An 18,050-nucleotide genomic window follows, 5' to 3' on the forward strand; every position below is an offset into this window, starting at 1 on the left:
CACTCTACAATCTGCCACTGCCACGGTGCGACCTGTATAGTGGGTGTCATTAGACGATGTTCAAAAAGTGGGACATCCATTTCCTCAGCCAGACTTCTCACACGCAACGAGAAGGGCTCTCTTACTGCAGGGCGGTTATGAAAGAGGTGGGAGCTGGACAAATCATTTACGGTGGAATATGAAGGATGTTCACTGTTTGCGTTCACTCTAAGGAAATATATGAAAGCTGTGGAGGTCCTCTGCAAGTGGAGGGACCACTCATTGGATTCCACGTAAAGGCTTTCTACAGGGCTTGTCCTAAAGGCACCTGTAGACAAGCGAATACCTAGATGGTGGATGGGGTCCAGCATCTTCAACGCGGTTGGGGTGGCTGACTGATAAATTATGGCCCCGTAGTCTAGGCGTGTTCGTATGAGGCTTTTATACACGTTTAAGAGACATTTTTGTCGCTACCCCATGTAGTGTGTGACAACACTTTTAAAATATTCATTGTTTTCATGCACTTGTTTTTTAGATATTTTAGGTGTGGTATGAATGTCAGCTTTGTGTCAAGAATTATGCCTAAGAATTTATGTTCCGTTTTTACAGGTAGACTCTGTCCTTGCAGGTGAATGTCGGGGTCGGGGTACAGTCCTCTCTTTCGAGAAAAAAGGACGCAGGTGCTCTTTTGTGGATTTAGGCAGAACCCATTCTCGTCTGCCCATTTAGCCACCTTGTTCAGACCAAGCTGAACCTGCCGCTCACAGATGGCAAGGTTGCACGATTTAAATCCAATCTGTACATCATCGACGTACGTTGAATAGAACATGTTGCGTGGGATGCATAGACGCAAGGAATTCATTTTTATAATAAAGAGAGTGCAACTGAGCACCCCACCCTGCGGCACTCCGGTTTCCTGCACAAAAGGTCGTGATAAAGCATTGCCAACTCGAACACGGAATGTGCGATTCAGCAGATAACTTTCAATCACATTTAGCATATTACCACGTATACCAAAGTGGGAGAGGTCTCTCAGTATTCCGAACCGCCATGTGGTGTCGTATGCTTTTTCCATATCGAGGAAAACAGAAAGGAAGAATTGTTTGTGAACAAAAGCTTCACGTATCTGTGCCTCAATACGTATCAAATGGTCAATGGTGGATCGACCCTCGCGAAAACCGCACTGGTATGGGTCAAGCAGCTTGTTTGATTCTAGGAAATGTATCAGACGACGGTTTATCATTTTCTCAAAAGCTTTGCAGAGGCAGCTTGTTAGAGCTATGGGCCGGTAACTCGATACGGACGATGGATCCTTGCCCTGCTTCAGGATAGGGATCACTATGGCCTCTTTCCAGGCAGAGGGGATCTCGCCGGAGGTCCATATAGAGTTATAGAGACAGAGAAGGGTTTCCTTCGTTTCAGAGGGTAGGTTTTTCAACATGTCATATAGTATACGGTCAGGGCCTGGGGCAGATTGGTTGCAACAGGTGAGTGATGCATGCAGCTCTGCTAGGGAGAAAGGTAGGTTATATGGTTCGTTTCCGGTGCTCTTTCGGTCCAGTTTTTGTTTTTCTATTGCTGATTTGTATCTTTTAAACGCTGGAGAGTAGTGTGATGAACTGGAAACATGTTCAAAATGTGCACCCAGATGGTTCGCTTGGTCCTCCAGGCTGTCTCCCTGTCTGTCTACCAGGGGAGGCGGATGTGTTTGTCGTCCTCTTACTCTATTCACCCTGTTCCAAACCTTGGCCTCATCCGTGTACGAGTTGATACTTGATAAAAATGTTTGCCAGCTGTCTCTCCTGGCTTGTCTGCGTGTTCTCCTACCTTGGGACTTGATTTTCTTGAAACTGACAAGGTTTTCAGCAGTAGGATAATTGCGAAGCTGCCTCCATGCTCTGTTCTGCTGCCTACGTGCGTTCCGGCATTGTTCATTCCACCACGGAACACGGCGTTTGCTAGAAAGACCACTTGTTTGGGGAATACACTTAGAAGCTGCATCTATTATGAAATTTGTAAAATACTCGATGGCACCGTCAATTCCGAGCGATGAAATGTCAGCCCACGAGAGCTTACTGGTAAGTGTTTGGAATTTTTCCCAGTCCGCTGCATTGACCTTCCACCGGGGAGCATGTGGTGGAGATTCGTATTGTCTTGGCGCTCTCAGCAGTATTGGGAAATGGTCGCTCCCGTAAGGGTTTTTTATAACTTCCCATTCAAGTTCAGGTAATATGGATGGAGAAGCTATGCTGAGGTCTATAGAGGAAAAGGTTTTGTTTGCAAGACAATAATATGTCGGTTCTTTTTTGTTAAGCAGACAAGCACCGGATGAGAAAAGAAAATCTTGAATTAGACGGCCTCGCGCATCGATGCGAGCGTCGCCCCACAGACTGTTGTGTGCATTGAGATCGCCAAGAACAAGATAGGGCTCGGGCAATTCGTCTATCAAGGACTGAAATTCGTGTTTGTGTAAGCGGTAATGTGGGGGTATGTATAGCGAGCAAATGGTGATGAGTTTGTTAAGGAGAACCAGTCGAACTGCCACTGCTTCAAGGGGTGTTTGCAGCTGCAAACGTTGACATGCTATGCTTTTGTGAGTCATAATGGCAACACCGCCTGATGATGCGAGACCATCATCGCGATCTTTACGGAACGTAACATACTGTCGAAGAAAGTTTGTATGTGTCGATTTTAAATGAGTTTCCTGTACACACAGCAATTTTGGATTGTGTTTGTGGAGAAGTTCTTGCACATCATCGAGGTTCCTAAGAAGGCCTCTGATGTTCCATTGTATAATTTGTGTGGCCATACTGAAAGTAAATGGGTGCTGTGTGTACTAAAAACAAAAAGGAAGTGTTGCATTAGATTACAGAGCCCTTTCCAGGCCCTGTAACGCGGGATTTGTCTTTTCTGAAGCGGTCGAGGGAACCTCGCCGCTCCTTAGGCGCTTGGTGCGCCGTCGGGGTGGGTGTGGTGTCCATTGCCTCTTGTGAGGCGCCGGACACGCGCTCTTGCGAGCGAGAAGTTTCACGAGAAAGTCTCGCCGCGAAGGACGAGACATTTGCGCCCACCAGCCCGGATGTCGATGGGGCTGCCTTTGGGCCTGAGCTGCGCCGGCTGTTGCCAGCACCAGCAGGGGCCGGTGAGGGTGAGGCAGCCTTGACTGCATCCACCGTGGGAGCTGCTGGCGGGCCTGCGGGTTCGCTACGCGAAGCGCAGGTTGCCACCGAGGACTGTTGTGGTGCCGGCAACCCTAGGGTAACCGGGCCTGTTCGCTGGTTGGGTGGAGTAGACTTAGCTCCTTCCACCCTGGGGGCAGGAGCCACAAGCGACAGCTCGCTGCGCGCGAGCTGGGCAGGTGGCAGTAGCCGCTGCGACGCTGCCCCTTGACGCGCCGCATCAGCATATGTGGTAGTGTGGAATGGTGAGCACCTTTTACGTGCTTCCCTGAACGATATGTTCTCGCGCACTTTGAGAGTGATAATTTCTTTTTCTTTTTTCCAGTTAGGACAGGATCTGGAGTAAGCTGGATGTTCACCATCACAGTTTACACAGTGTGGTGTCGCTTCGCAGTTATCTGAGGCGTGACCTTGGAACTCCACATTTCGCGCATGTAAGTCTACCACGACAGCTCTGCGAGCCGTGGCCAAATCTTTGACATTGGAAACATCGTCTTGGATAGGTATGTATGGTCTGACAGCTATCTTAGTGTATCCGGTTTTCTATTGTTTGTGGCAGATCGCAAGTGGCAAAAGGTCAGGATCAGGTGTTTTGTAGGAATTTCTTTATTGTCTCGTCGGATAATGATACGCTGTACATTGGTTACATTTTGCTCTTTCCAGCCCTCCAATAGTTCGGTTTCAGACAAGTCAATGAGATCTGCATCAGAAACTACTCCGCGTGCTGTATTCATAGAACGGTGAGGTTAAACGGGTAACAGGAATGTCTCCAAATGCCACAAGCTTGTTGAGTTTATTGTGCTGCTCTTTACCCGGATCTCAGCAGGAGGTCCCCGCTCGCCATTTTTGGTGACTTTGTAACCTGGGCCAAGGGCGTCAGTCAAGCTCTTTTGCGACTAGAAAAGGGGATACGGTTCTTGCTGGTTTTTCGGTCTTCTCACTGTGAACTACTTGGTAACGGGGGAAAATTTCTCTTGGTCTGAATAAGCTTAATAGTTCTTCGGTGCGTCCCCTCTTGTGAGGGTGACGATCAAGTAAACGGGGAAATGCAGGCGTTCCCATACTGGTTTGGTTTATTTCGGCAGCAATGGCGGCCACCCACCACGGAGCCCAACTAGGGGACGCTGCAGCACTTAACGCGTAAGGCTGCAGGCGCCAACCGTACATTGCCACTATAACCTAATATATTATACCCAAGGGAGGGCACATACACAAGGTTAACCCAAGCCGCCTGTGAAAATTAGGAAATGACGGAAAAGAAGAGATGATAGGAGAGTAAAAGAAAGGAGATAGGAAAGCAAAAGGTTGGAGAGGGGGACAGGAAAAGGCGACCACCGGTTTCCCCCGGGTGGGTCAGTCCGGGGGTGCCGTCTACGTGAAGCCGAGGCCAAAGAGGTGTGTTGCCTCCGCCAGGGGGCCATAAAGGTCCAAACTCCCGGCTTCGGCTCAACCTCCAGGATCCCCTTTTCCCCGGACACGGCTAAGCCGCGCACGGTTAAGCGCGGGAGGGTCCAACCCCCATGTGCTCGGGTCCGTGGTGTCGCAACACACCAAACGCCTGCTTACGCAGACGCCCCTGCGGGAAAGCAACCACCAAGATAATCTGAAAATAAAGGGGAAGCGGAATGCAGCAATAATGAAACACAGAGCACTATGGGGCCACAATAAGTATGAGGTGGTGCGTGGAATCTGGAAAGGAGTAATGGTGCCAGCGCTAACATTTGCAAATGCCATTATATGTTTAAAATCGGATATATTGGCGGGTTTGGAAGTTAACCAAAGATGAGTAGGCCGGTTGGCTTTGGGAGCACACGGTAATACGACAAATGAGGCAGTGCAGGGTGACATGGGTTGGGCCTCTTTTGAAGTCAGAGAAGCACAGAGCAAAATTAGTTTTAAGAAAGGCTCAGAAACATGGATGAAAATCAATGGGCGGCTAAAGTGCACAAGTATCTCTACATGAAAAGCGTGGACACAGAATGGAGGAAGAGGTCAAGGAATTTGGCAACCAAGTACAGGATAATCGAAACTGTAAATAGACAACCAGGGGTCATCAGAAAGAAAGTAAGAGAAATAGAGACCGTGAATTGGATGCAAAGAATGGAAATAAAAAGGACAATGGAGATTTACAAGAATGAGAAGAAAGAAATTAGAAGGGAAAATCTGTACGATAACACAAAGGGCAGTGCCTTGCTATTTGAGGCTCGAGCCGGTTGCCTAAGGACGAAAACATATCGGAACAAATATTCGGAACTAGATGAGACATGTGTATGCTGCAGTAAAGATCCAGAGACCACTCAGCACATCCTAATGAAATGCGACGGGATCCACCCAGCGAGAACAGTAGGTAACGTGCAACTCCCAGACGCGCTTGGGTTTAAAGTTGAAGGAAACATAAACAGATCAGCCGTAGAGATCAGCAAGAGACGATTAGAGTACTGGTGGAAAAAAAGCAGGGAAAAGATGGATACGACCTGATCTCTTAAAATCATAGGCAGCGGTACAAGGTAAACTTTTGAAAAAGAAAAATAATGAGAGGTATACAAAAATGCTAGGTAAAGAACATGTATAGTATACCTGATTAAATCAAGCAGGCTATGTGACTATTTGTCGCCGCCCCGTTTCAAAGGGGATGCCAATAAATCATCATCATCAGCAGCAGCAGCGTGCGTGTAACTGTCGTACAAAAATCCCTCACGTGACTCGATCCTAGGCACCTAGGGACACGATCATTTAGGGACTTTTGAGAAGGCGCGATAGTGACGCCAAGGGACGACGGAATGCGACGGCGTGTTCGTTCTCGGCGTGATCGTTCTCTGGCCCGCGCCGACCGCGCGTTGTTCAACTTGCGTGTGTGATTGTGCTTGCGTTGCTTGTGTATTGTTTGTAGGTTCTGTATTACTTGGCGGAAAGCCGTGAGTAGTGCTTGTGTGGCAGTGCGGATTTGGCCTCGGTGAGCTCTGGCAATACCGAATCTGCGTTGTGTGATCCGTGTTCCTTGACAATGTGAGGTGGTGACGATTGAAATGTCGAAGTGGCGTAGCGCCTCGGCAGCGCAATACAGCGAACCGCGATGTGGAGTCGCGGTGTCCGCCTTTGCATAACGGACGTCGAGGGATGTGCTGCTCTCTACAAGTCACAAAAATGTGACTGCGTCGACCGCCCACGCTTCAGCGCTGAATGTGTGGTTCAAGTACTGTGCTTGAAACGAGTGGTACAGCTGTGGTGGCAGAACGCCGTGAAATCCGTGCTGTGCAGACGCTCGAAATATCCAATTCACGTCGGCGTCTTGGAAACGGCCAGTTTGCGAACCGGCGCCCTGGAGCAGCGCCTCTGTGCCCGCCCTATTCGGTAGCGTCGACGCAATAATATTTACGTAACCAGTCCTTGCTTGACAGACGCCGATGGCGAAGGTGCTGCGATATGCTGCCGGTCAGCTTTGCAGTTTTTCGCACATTAAAAACATGTAGCATGTGTTATAAGACAATGTCTACCATGACAAGATTGTCAGGAGTGCCCCAGTACTGCTCCCAATCTGACATTACACGCTTTGCATGCCCTCAGTAAGCATGACAATATGGGCCCATTTTCTTCAAAGTGAGCGGCTATTCTGTTTGCAAAATGGGGAGGCTAGCTAAGCTGGTTTGTTCCTTGTGTTTTGTCAATTTGATGAGAAATTCTTGGCAATGTTTTTTTAAGGTGCTTTTAAAAGAGGTTAAGCCTACCAAAAAACTGCACCATTGGCAGTGTTCTTTGGTGGTGACAGAAAAGTGAAACTGCAGACGACTAAGTTGGTCATGCCCGCATTTTTGGAGAATTTAAGAGCAATATCGACACCCACAACCATACACCTGTGATTGAGCCATGGATGGCCACATGCTTTCTGCACAAATTATAGGCCCTTACGCAACATCAGTGAAGAGCCAACAGGCCAACGTACTGTGTTCCCTTCGACCTAGGCAGTCAACAGTTCATTGTTGTCGCAACAGCTGATCGCCCCGCAAGTTCACAGCCTGTGCCTTATGCTGCTACTACGGTCAACTCGTCACCCGTGCACAACACTTCTAGTTGCCCTAGTAGTAGTGCCGTTGCATCTAAATATTGAGTAACCACACATTGTAGGCTACAAGGGCATTGTTGCACTGCATCTCATCTCCATGTGTGTTGTGTTGCTGTTTGCATACATGTCCTTGTTTGATAAGTGCTCTGAATTTTTTTCAGTACTGCAATGTCTTGACTGCACTGTGGCAGTGTTGTATATACTATCGATTAACCTCCATATACAAAAGTGCTTTGATCATCAATCTTCAAAAATGCAACCTTCATCCTGCTCCTTCCTTCACAAGAAAGCTTGCATATCAAACATTATTCTTTCCCCAACTAGAATTGGCAGGTTCAATTTGGTCACCTCACCAGGCATATCTAATCCGCATTCTTGAGTATAGCCAAAACTGTGCTGCACGTTTAATCTCCAGGGATTGCAACCAATATTTGAGCGTATCTAACATTATGTTGTCATTGTCACTACCATCCTTGGAATCATGCCAGAATGTAGTGTCGCTTTGTCTGCTACATAAAATCATTCATAGTGAGCAGTTGTCCACCTTGCCTCTTGTTTGTCCATCCCCCACATCTAGGTGCTTGCACAATCGCCTTAGCGTCCAACACATTTTTGGTTGAACTAATGCCTTTGACTTGTCTGCTTTGCCACGTGCCATTAGGCATTGGAATGGTCTTCTCGATAACATTGCTGACATTAACAATACTGTAATCTTCAGACAAAAAATCGGAATGTTTGGGTAGTGTTCAAGTGTTTCTATTTCTGGTGTATGTAACTTTTTTATGTAATTATGCAATCGTACTATTCACTGTATAACCCAGCTTTCTAATGGTAGAATTTTACTTCACGATTTTATAATTTCGGTTCTTTCCAATTTATTGCGTTGATCTTGTGTCGCTGTTTATATTTCTAACGTTGTATAACTTTTTCCCTCCTTTGTTATGCGATGCCCTCCCCCCTCCACGCAATACTCGTTCTGGAGCCTGTGACGTAGATGAATACATAAACCAGATGGCACTACTGTTTCTTGTGAAATCAAAATTGTGTATATTGTTGTGGTTTTACCAATAGCAGCTCTAAATTGCAAATTGTTCCCCTGCAATGCCGGCAACGTATCCATAACAGGCCAGTTGTGTATATTCCCTAGAATTATAATTCTTAGCACCCTGAAAAGTGTGGAATATCCTATCTTCCTATCTGTCCGGGTCTTTATCCATTTTTCCGTAAACTTGGGTCACTGGGTAATCCATGGTATAATGGGTAGAGCGCTGGGGCTGCTGTGCTGAGGGCACCCAGTTTGAAACAAAAATAGGTCACGAGGTATGGGCCAGGCCGCTCATCAATGACCAAAAAAAATTTCTTAGGTGCTGGGCAGATTCGAATCGAATGTCAAGCACCGACTTAGCGGCAACCCTGCTAACAGGCGTAGTATGTCCAGAGGGACTCGTGAGAGAGGAGCCTGGCTCATACATGACTGATCTCTGTGGTGGCAATACAATGTCTCTACATTGTTTCAATGCTATCGTATTAGCATCGCCATCATCGTGAAATGGGTTGTGCCAGAATTTTTCTTTCTAAATTTATTCCCCTGTACCTATGTGCCACAGCTGAGCTCCTATCTCAACATTAGTTGACTTCACCTGAAGTAATGTATATATAGCTTTAGCTATAATTTTTAATGAGCATGAATGATTCTCACCAAGAGTAACAGTCGCTTCAATTTCTTCACAATCTGCAACTGCATTATCAAATATGTTATAGTGAATCTGAGAAGTCTGCCACAACTGAGGATCGAACATGTTTTCAGTTTCAAGCAAACCATGCCAGTCAATTTCATGAAAGTGGCATTACAGAATTCAAAGGCATTCAATTTCACAATGCATGCTTATAGGCAAGTTTATATTCAGTTCATGGCAGTTGCCATCTTGGGCTGTCGTAATCTAAATTCTGTGCATAGTGACGTCAAGTTTATTTAATCGTGGAACGTTTAAAACACCTGTGCACTGACTCTAGGTTGTTACAGCCAGAAAAATGGGCATGTGAGCAGCCATGGTGAGGGTGCCCCAAAGCTCCAGTAAATAGGGTGCCTGCATGCGCTCACCCCCCCCCCCCTCTTCACTTCAGTGTAGAGTAAGGACAACTGCGTCATTTGCAACTGAACAGAAGTGACAAAAAAGAGTTCCATAGAAAAATTTACCTTATTTTCCATTAATTGTACATAATGACGGGAGTCTGCAGTCAGGCATTCCACTCAATAAGGCACATGGAAACAAAACAGGAAAACAAAATGAGTAGCTCATGAAAAATTCAGCCCTAGAACATGCAATATACATCCATCACCTGTGCACCATCAGCCCGATTACAACTTTTCTATTACTGTGCAAATATAGCTGTAGCCATTTGCCTTTGCACACTAAACTTCTTTCAGTGGTTTATGTTTTCAATTCCTTAGATATCTTTAGTGGCATACCTAATTTTTTTAGAAGCTCAATACCTGTGATGCTTTGTTTCCCAAGCACCAAATAATGCCAGCAACCTCATCACATTATCATGGCAATCTCTTAAAAGTTGTCACAATTTTATTTGGTCGTTTTGACAAGATTGCCAAGCTGATTAAACATGAATTGCACTGAATCCTTCTATATAATCTCAACTCTTTCCTTGATCGGCACCAGTATATCAAGCTTTAAGTTGACAACTTGAAGCATCACTTTCATATTCTTCAGGATAGGTAGGTTATCTTTATGTTTGCTTGGATTGTTACACATTTTTGATGGCAAGCGCCATGAACACTTCCAGATTTTTCGAGAACTTTCATTTTTCAACTTCTATTTCATCAGTGACTCCACCACACCTACCGGTGTGATAGTTTTCTTTACATACAAGGAGTATGTTATACTTTCACAAGCATTATCCAAATGTGGTTCACATCCAAGGCATTCACCAGAGGTAAAGCAACATTTGGCGGCAGTTGCAGCAAATAGAGCAATGTAAGAGTCAGAAAAGCAACCAACCTGCGATTGTACAGCAAAATCCCATTTTTGCAGCTACTCTGACGCCATTGCTGTAATATAATATGTAGAAAACAGACAGCCTAAGCTAATGATCAAAAAACCGCTCAGTGACAACAGAAATTCAGACATATGATCAAACAACCGCTCAGTGATCCCCAGATCTAGACGTGATGCTGCAGCAACTGTGGAATTCCTTTTACGTGTTTTCACAGTACACCCATGTGCACAAGAAATCTAACACTATAGGGTATACCATTTGGGCAGCTGCTTTGGTGGTGCTACCACTGCCAAAGTCCTTTACCCCTCAGTCAGTCAATGGGCACTGAAAGTACTGGATTTGCATGTAAGTAACACGACCACAAATATGATGCAATGAGCGGCTTATGGTCTCTCCTAAAGAAACATTTATTGTGATTATATGTGTCACGAACCCCAATATAATGCGAGGTGCGTCCTGAGGCTGGAAATTTCAAGGGGAAAAAGGCAATATCCGTGAAAGTGAGTCATCAGGTATATGATGTGTCCTTCTACATTGAGCTTATTCCAATGACAAAATTCAGTGAGGCACCTGACACAGCCACCAACTCCACACCCCCTCACCACACATTCGTGCTGAGCCCCAACACACGATGGACCCCCATGTCTCAGGTGAGCAGCGAGTGATAATCCTAACAAAATACAGCTTATTTGAAAGCAGAAACAAACATAAGGGTTCTGCAAACGCCACATTCGAGTTGAGGCTATATTCACAGCATAGCTGCAGTGCACGCTTGCTTGCTGTAGAGACTACCATCATAATAAACATGCACGGCATTGTTGACTTTGTAGCATCGCCTCAGCGGGTCAAGATACGCTTTGTTGCCCTTTTTGCAGAAAAGCACGCGTTTCAATTGTGCGAAATTAGGGCACCACAGCTGCACCACTCGTTTCAAGCACAGTACTCAAACCACACATTCAGCGCTGAACCGTGGGCGGTCGACGCAGTCACATTTTTGTGACTTGTAGAGAGCAGCACATCCCTCGACGTCCGTTATGCAAAGGCGGACACGGCGACGCCACATCGCGGTTCGCTGAACTGCACTGCCGAGGCGCTACGCCACTTCGACATTTCAATCGTCACCACCTCCGCATTGTCAAGGAACACGGATCACACAACGCAAGTTCTGTATTGCCAGAGCTCACCGAGACCAAAGCCGCACTGCCACACAAGCACTACTCACGGCTTTCCGCCAAGTAACACAGAACCTACAACCAATACACAAGCAACGCAAGCACAATCACACACGCAATGTTGAACAACGCGCGGTCGGCGCGGGCCAGAGAACGATCACGCCGAGAACGAACACGCCGTCGCATGCGGCGTCCCTTGGCGTCACTATCGCGCCTTCTCAAAAGTCCCTAAATGATCGTGTCCCTAGGTGCCTAGGATCGAGTCACGTGAGGGATTTTCGTACGACATTTATAGCGTCCTCGATCAACCGCACCGGTGCGCACCGACCATCCTCGATCACCGGAAGCGCATCCTGTTGGGGCGGTTTTCCGTTGCCCCGTCTCGCACCGGGAAAATCGGCGGTGCGCCGGGGTGCAATCCCAGCAAGCACTGCGGGACGCGCGGCGCGCGAGCGCACCGCCGACTGCGGAACCGCGCACGCTCTGGCCTGATAGATGCTGTTGCACGGAGTTGACGGAGTTAACTAGTCGAGATGTCGGCAATGAGAAGACGAGATGTCAGCTGGGAACTACTGTGCATCGTCCAAGAACAATGTGGTGAAGAGCGGCCGAAAGTGGACAGGTTCGTTGAACGGATCGTCAGGCGCCTCGACGACACCGGAGTGAAGCCCGTTTCACATGGTGCGATTTTGTCTGCGAATTCACACGTGCGAATTCGCAGCTGCGGAAAATAGGCCGCCGGACCCTTCGTGCGTGCGTTTTTTTTTTTTTGATGTTCGGCGTGCTGAACTTCTGTGCGAAAAACGCAGATGCGTTGGTAGCTACTGTAGCGGTGGAAACAGACGACCAATAGGAGGCGGCTCGCTCATACGTTATCGCCAGTCAGAATGCTTAACGAGTATGCGAAAAACGCAGCTGCCGTAGATCCATGTGAAACGGGATTGCAAATTTCGCATCTGCGGAAATCGTAGCTGCGAAAAACGTACTGCAAAAACGCACCATGTGAAACGGGCTTAAGGAGATTATTTGGTTCCCCATCTTTGTGCTACTAGAAGTTGCTGGGAGCGGGCCGCAGAAGCGCACCGCGCTGTGTTGCTGACAATACGCTCGACTGCCCGCGCGTGCGTTGCTAAAAACGAATACTTACTTACCATAAAATCGTTCATTTCATCCACCGACATCGCCACATGGTGTCTCTTGCCATTAATTATAAAATCCTTTGGTGTGTGCTTGCAACCAGGTATGGCGGAGCACGCAGTTTGACAAAGTTCGAGTGCTTGCCGCGGATGCTCTGCACCTGCAAACAATAAAATGTGTGCGCGCGCACGTTTTGCGCACGTTTTGCGCTCCAGGGGCAAAGTGGCGCTGCATGCAAGCATCTGCACGGGTGCAGTTTTGTCCTCGATGTTGACCCTCCGCAGTGCACCACCTCCGCGGCGCACAGCGCACCTTTCTGGTTTCGGGGCAACCCCGGGGCGCAACACTACATTTGCTAGTAGGTACAGCGTTTGACCGCTGGCGTCATGCTGCGCCGCTCGCACGTACCGCGTTTCTAGGTGGTTCCGTTCACCGAGGGCGCTCGAACGCAATGATATGGTTTGCATGAATGCAACCCATGGAAGCGTGGCTGTATGGCTGTAGGCTGAGGGGGAAGAAGAAGAAGACGGCGTTCCGAACGGTCGCGCTTTGATGTCCTCCGCTCAAAAGGATCAATCGGCCACTGGCCGAGGTGCTGCCCAGGCTCAAGCCAGCAGTAATGACTACCGTATCGTCCTGCCTCGTCTCCCAACTGGTAAGCTCGTCACCGATTCCGTTTTTCTACATGCTGACCTAACCGGACGCCCATATCGTGCTCAAGACTTCAGAGACGCTCTCCGGAAGATTATAGACTTGAGAGAAATAATCTCAATAGGACAATTCCAGATGTCCCACGTCTGGATGGTGACGTGCAAATCGCCATCTGCGAAAGCCAGATTAGTGACCTGCGGTGAATTTCTGGTAAAGTCTAAGAGATGTGTTGTGATTGATCCGGAGCCAGCGGAAGTAAAGATTAAGATGCTATGGCTTCCTGAACATTTAGAGGATGCTTACATACGCGAGGCACTACAGACTTTCGGAAAAGTGCTGTCAATATCCAAGGAAAGCTGGAAAGTATCAGATATGGAAGAAATGCGAACTCTCAATCGAGATGTTGTTCTGTCACTTGCTGATGGTGTCAGTGTCGCCGATATCCCACACTTACGGACAGTCTGCGGAATACAAAGCCTTCTACTCGTCCCTGGAAGACCACCACTGTGCCTTCGCTGCCACAAAGTTGGTCACATTCGCCGTCACTGTCGCACGCCTAGGTGCGACGATTGCCGACGCTTTGGGCACACGACTGCAGACTGTGTAGTAACGTATGCTGACAAACTGCGACACCGCACAAGGCCTTCAGATGACGCACTGCAAGAACACATCATGGATGTCACAGAGGTCCTAGATGCAACGGGAGATCTGCCAGCTGACACCAGCGAAGTTCCACCACCGGTCAGCGCAGAAGCTTGCGAGACTGCATCGACTGAGATCACAACGGCACAGAAGAGTCAAGAGCCAGAGACCGTTGAAGCAGTTAGCAGCGAACTCGCAAAAGAAGATATTCCAGTTGCAGAAACCGCCACTGCTCAGCTATCGAACCAGTGTCCAACCCCTATGGAGAACACACACTCCAACAACACTTTGCTGAAGCGCCGTGCCTCGACAACCTCTGTGTCGAGTGAGGAGAACAGCACGCCTAATGCTTCCAGACAACTGCGTCGCCGACGTTCACCCAAACATAAAGAGAGGCACCGACGGTCAAGATCTAGAAGGCCGGGTGTTGGTGGAGGAGAGGAATCTCCTTCGTCCTCCACGCCTGATCTCACGCAGCATTGACAAGAAACGGTGTGTAGGCAACATGGCGCTCTCGCAGCAAATATCTTTCGCAACACTTAATGTACGAGGGCTTCGGTCCCGACAGAAGCAGTTGCAGCTACGCCGACTGTTATCTAGCAAACGACTCGACTTTGTCGCCCTTCAGGAGACAAAGATCGAAAGTGATGAAGACACTGCAAGGGCATTAGAGCCCTTTTTGTCCGAGTACAATGTTTGTGTGTCGCATGCAGTTGGGTTATCGGCAGGTTGCTTTTTGTTTTTGAGGAAGACCCTTCCGTACACCGCATTCACTTATAATGTAGACTCTGAAGGGCGGTGGATATGTTGTGATATTTTGTTGCGTAGCGTACCATGGCACATCGTTAACGTTTATGTGTTCAATGATTCCACAAAACGAATTGCCTTATTTGAAAATCTAGCTCCTTTATTGGATTGTGACCGTACTGTTGTTCTCTTAGGAGACTTCAACTGCGTGTGCGACGTGAGTGACCGTTCATTACGTAACACCCATAAGGACAAAAGTAGTGAAGTGCTATTTGGCATCACTGAAAATGCGGGCCTCATAGATATAGGGGCATAGGGGCAAATATCTTGTTCATATACGTACACTCAAGGAAGTTCACATTCTAGACTCGATCGTATACATGTTTCGACATCGTTGATTTCTAGAAGTCTCCAATGCAAAATACACCCTATTTCGTTCTCCGACCACTGTATGGTAATTACGCGACTAGGCGGAGACACTCGTGCTAGTTTTCGGCCTCAGTGGGCACTCTGGAAGTTAAATTCATCTATAATTGGTGATAAAATGTTTACTGATCAGGTATGTTTAGCACTGAAAAATTGCTTCTCTCTTGATTTGCCAATATTCGCTGCATGGGAGCTTTTTAAGCAAGAAATCAGATCAGTCGCCATTGAACTTGGTTCTATTAAGTTGTTTAACAAAAAGTATGAAGAGAAGAAATTGTTGAAAAGTCTTTATAGCCTTTATGAGCTTGAATGTGAATCTCCTGGAACATACGCTGATGACATTGCAAATGTGAAATGTGACTTGGAAAAGTTTGACGCAGTGCGCTATAGAGGCGCCCGTGTTCGGTCACGTAATAACCGCGCCTTACTTTCTGAGAAGCCGACCCGTCAGGCTTTGATTGATGAACGCCGCCACGCTTCTACGAAAGTTATTAACGACATGTATTCGAAAGACGCATTAGTAACTGACACGAGTGATATTGTGTCTCAATTCGAAGACTTCTATTCGGTACTCTTCAGTGGTGCTTCTGGAGACCAGAACACCGAGCTTCTACAATACTTTGCGTCTTTAATAACTCCTCTAACTGATGAAGACTGTTCAGTCATTAGCGGTCCCTTTACTAAACAAGAGGTAGAGGTTGCCATTGATCAGTTACCCATGTCAAAAACTCCCGGCCCCGATGGCATTTCGGGTGAATTTTATAAAACGTTTAAGTCAATTCTTACGCCTGTTCTACTGAATATATTTTTAAAAAGTTTTGAACTAGAGGAATTACCACAGTTTCACAAAAAGCCACACAGTGTTAATACCTAAAAGTACTGACAGAGAAAAATTACGTTCTGTTGATGGTTATAGACCGATTACATTGTCAAACGTGGACTACAAAATTTTTGCTAAAATTTTGTCCAATCGGTTGCAGGTAGCGATTTCAATTCTTATTGGCCCTCATCAAACATGTGGTATCAAAGGCCGTTCTATACAAACAAACATACACGTCGCTCGCACAGTTCTTGAGTGCTGTTCGACTTCTTATGATCAACTTGCAATGCTCCAGATTGACCTCGCAAAGGCATTTGATCGGGTCCGGCATTCGTTTTTATTTTCTCTTCTAGAACACGCCAATGTAGGATCCACAGTGCTTAATGGCGTTCGACTTTGTTATAGTCATTGTACAACCCGCTTTGTTGTCAATGGTAGCCTCTCTAATCCCGTCCACATCCGTTCTTCAGTGAAACAAGGATGCCCTATGTCCCCACTCCTCTTTGCCCTTTACTTAGAACCACTCTGTTTGAGCATTTTGAACTGCAGCAGTGTTCGTGGTTTTAATGTTTGTGGTAATGAGGTAAAAGTTTTAGCACACGCTGATGATATTGCATTTTTCTGCAAAGACAAGCCCAGCATCGATAAAACTATTTCTATCATAGAAGAGTTTGGTTCTGTTTCCGGTGCGCGGATGAATAACACTAAGAGCTCAGGGCTATGGTTTTGATATTGGTCCACTACACCATCACATTATGCTGGCATTGAGTGGTTCTGTGTGCCACCTAAATATCTAGGAGTTCCACTGCATGCCTACAAGTTCAGTGCACACTACTGGAGAGAGCGCGTTCCAGCCCTCCAGCACTACACAAATACCTTTGTCCCGCACCGTCTATCAATATTTGGAAGAGCAGAAGCCTGCAACATGTTTTTGGCAACTAAAGTTTTCTGTCTTTCAGGTTCTTCACTGCGCAGGGCTGTACATTCAACGTTTTCATAGGATTTTTTCAACGTTTATATGGTCTTCCAGTTTTGAACCTATGAGACGCGACAACATTTTTCGACCAGTGAGTGCTGGAGGGTTAGGCTTGGTGCATTTATATGTGCGACAGTTAGTCTCGCGCTTTTTCTTTTTTCGGGATAGCTCTCATTCGGTATTACGAGCTTTCATGCAGGTTAACCTGGTTCATGTCCTGGCAGAATTGGTGGTGTCCTCAGATTTAATTTCTAGACCTTGTTTATGGGGGTTTATGCGTGAGGTTTATTTTTCTATTTCTTTTCTGACTGTTCGATTTTCTAAAGATTATTTGTTTACTGTGTCACGAAAAAATCTTTACAAAGATTTAATATCGATGTTGTTCCCTCCGCTGTTTTATCGATCCGTATACATCACATTACCTGGACATGATGTGCTTGCGAGAGTACGCAAAATGCCAGTTCCCCCTTCTACAAAAACTTTTTTTTATAAATTACACACTGAAACATTACCCGTTAAAACATGGCTGCATAAAAAGAATATTTTTGTTTCGTCTGTTAACTGCGGCCTATGTGACGTGCCTGAAACCATTGAACACTGTTTTATTGTTTGTAAAGATGCCATTTTATTTTGGGATGTTATCCATAGAAATTTGCAAAAATATTTTGATCTAAATTCTCACAGTATCCGATATCTTGTTGCACCGTATGAAGATGTTCCATTCGATATGTTTTTACTGATAGGCCTTCATAGCCTATGGAAATCTCGTATGCAAGACCGAAATGCAGAAAAAACAATTTCCTCGAGATCACATTTCGTGTAGATGATCATACACTTAAAGGACATTTACGACCAAGAAGAATGTCAGCCGGCTTGGTATCCACTTTTGATTAGGTGTTTAACTTCCCCTTACCAGTTTTTGCTGTGAAGGACGGTGTTGCTGTGTGTGACGTTATCTTCATATGGACTGCTCGTTGACGTTTGATTAGTTATGTCCACCTAGTGCTCATATTATTGTAAATAGTTCCTGTAAATACAACATTTCATTCACTGTAATAAATACCATGTTCAAAAAAAAAGTGGCTGTATGGCTGAGTGGTTACGGCGCTCGCTTCGGGATCTTGCGTACGTGGGTTCGAAACCCGCTCTGGCCACAATTTTTTTTAATATCACGCTTTTCCCTTTTTTTTCTCTCACTGTTTGCCAGCGCGGTCGCTTGAACCCCGGCGCCACGGCGGCAGCTGTGGTG

At 46.5% G+C, this 18,050-nt stretch overlaps 1 protein-coding gene across 1 annotated transcript; it reads left to right on the top strand.

The window, feature by feature from the left end:
* Window positions 1-13,056: 13,056 nt before the first annotated feature.
* Window positions 13,057-14,315, top strand: LOC119459302 (uncharacterized). The gene has a single exon (XM_037721114.2). The coding sequence runs from the start codon at window positions 13,092-13,094 to the stop codon at window positions 14,313-14,315; it is 1,224 nt and encodes a 407-aa protein (XP_037577042.1). The 5' UTR covers window positions 13,057-13,091.
* The last annotated feature ends 3,735 nt before the right edge of the window (window positions 14,316-18,050 follow it).

Source organism: Dermacentor silvarum, chromosome 7 (genome assembly GCF_013339745.2).
Source record: "Dermacentor silvarum isolate Dsil-2018 chromosome 7, BIME_Dsil_1.4, whole genome shotgun sequence".
Classification (NCBI taxonomy): Eukaryota; Metazoa; Arthropoda; class Arachnida; order Ixodida; family Ixodidae; genus Dermacentor; species Dermacentor silvarum.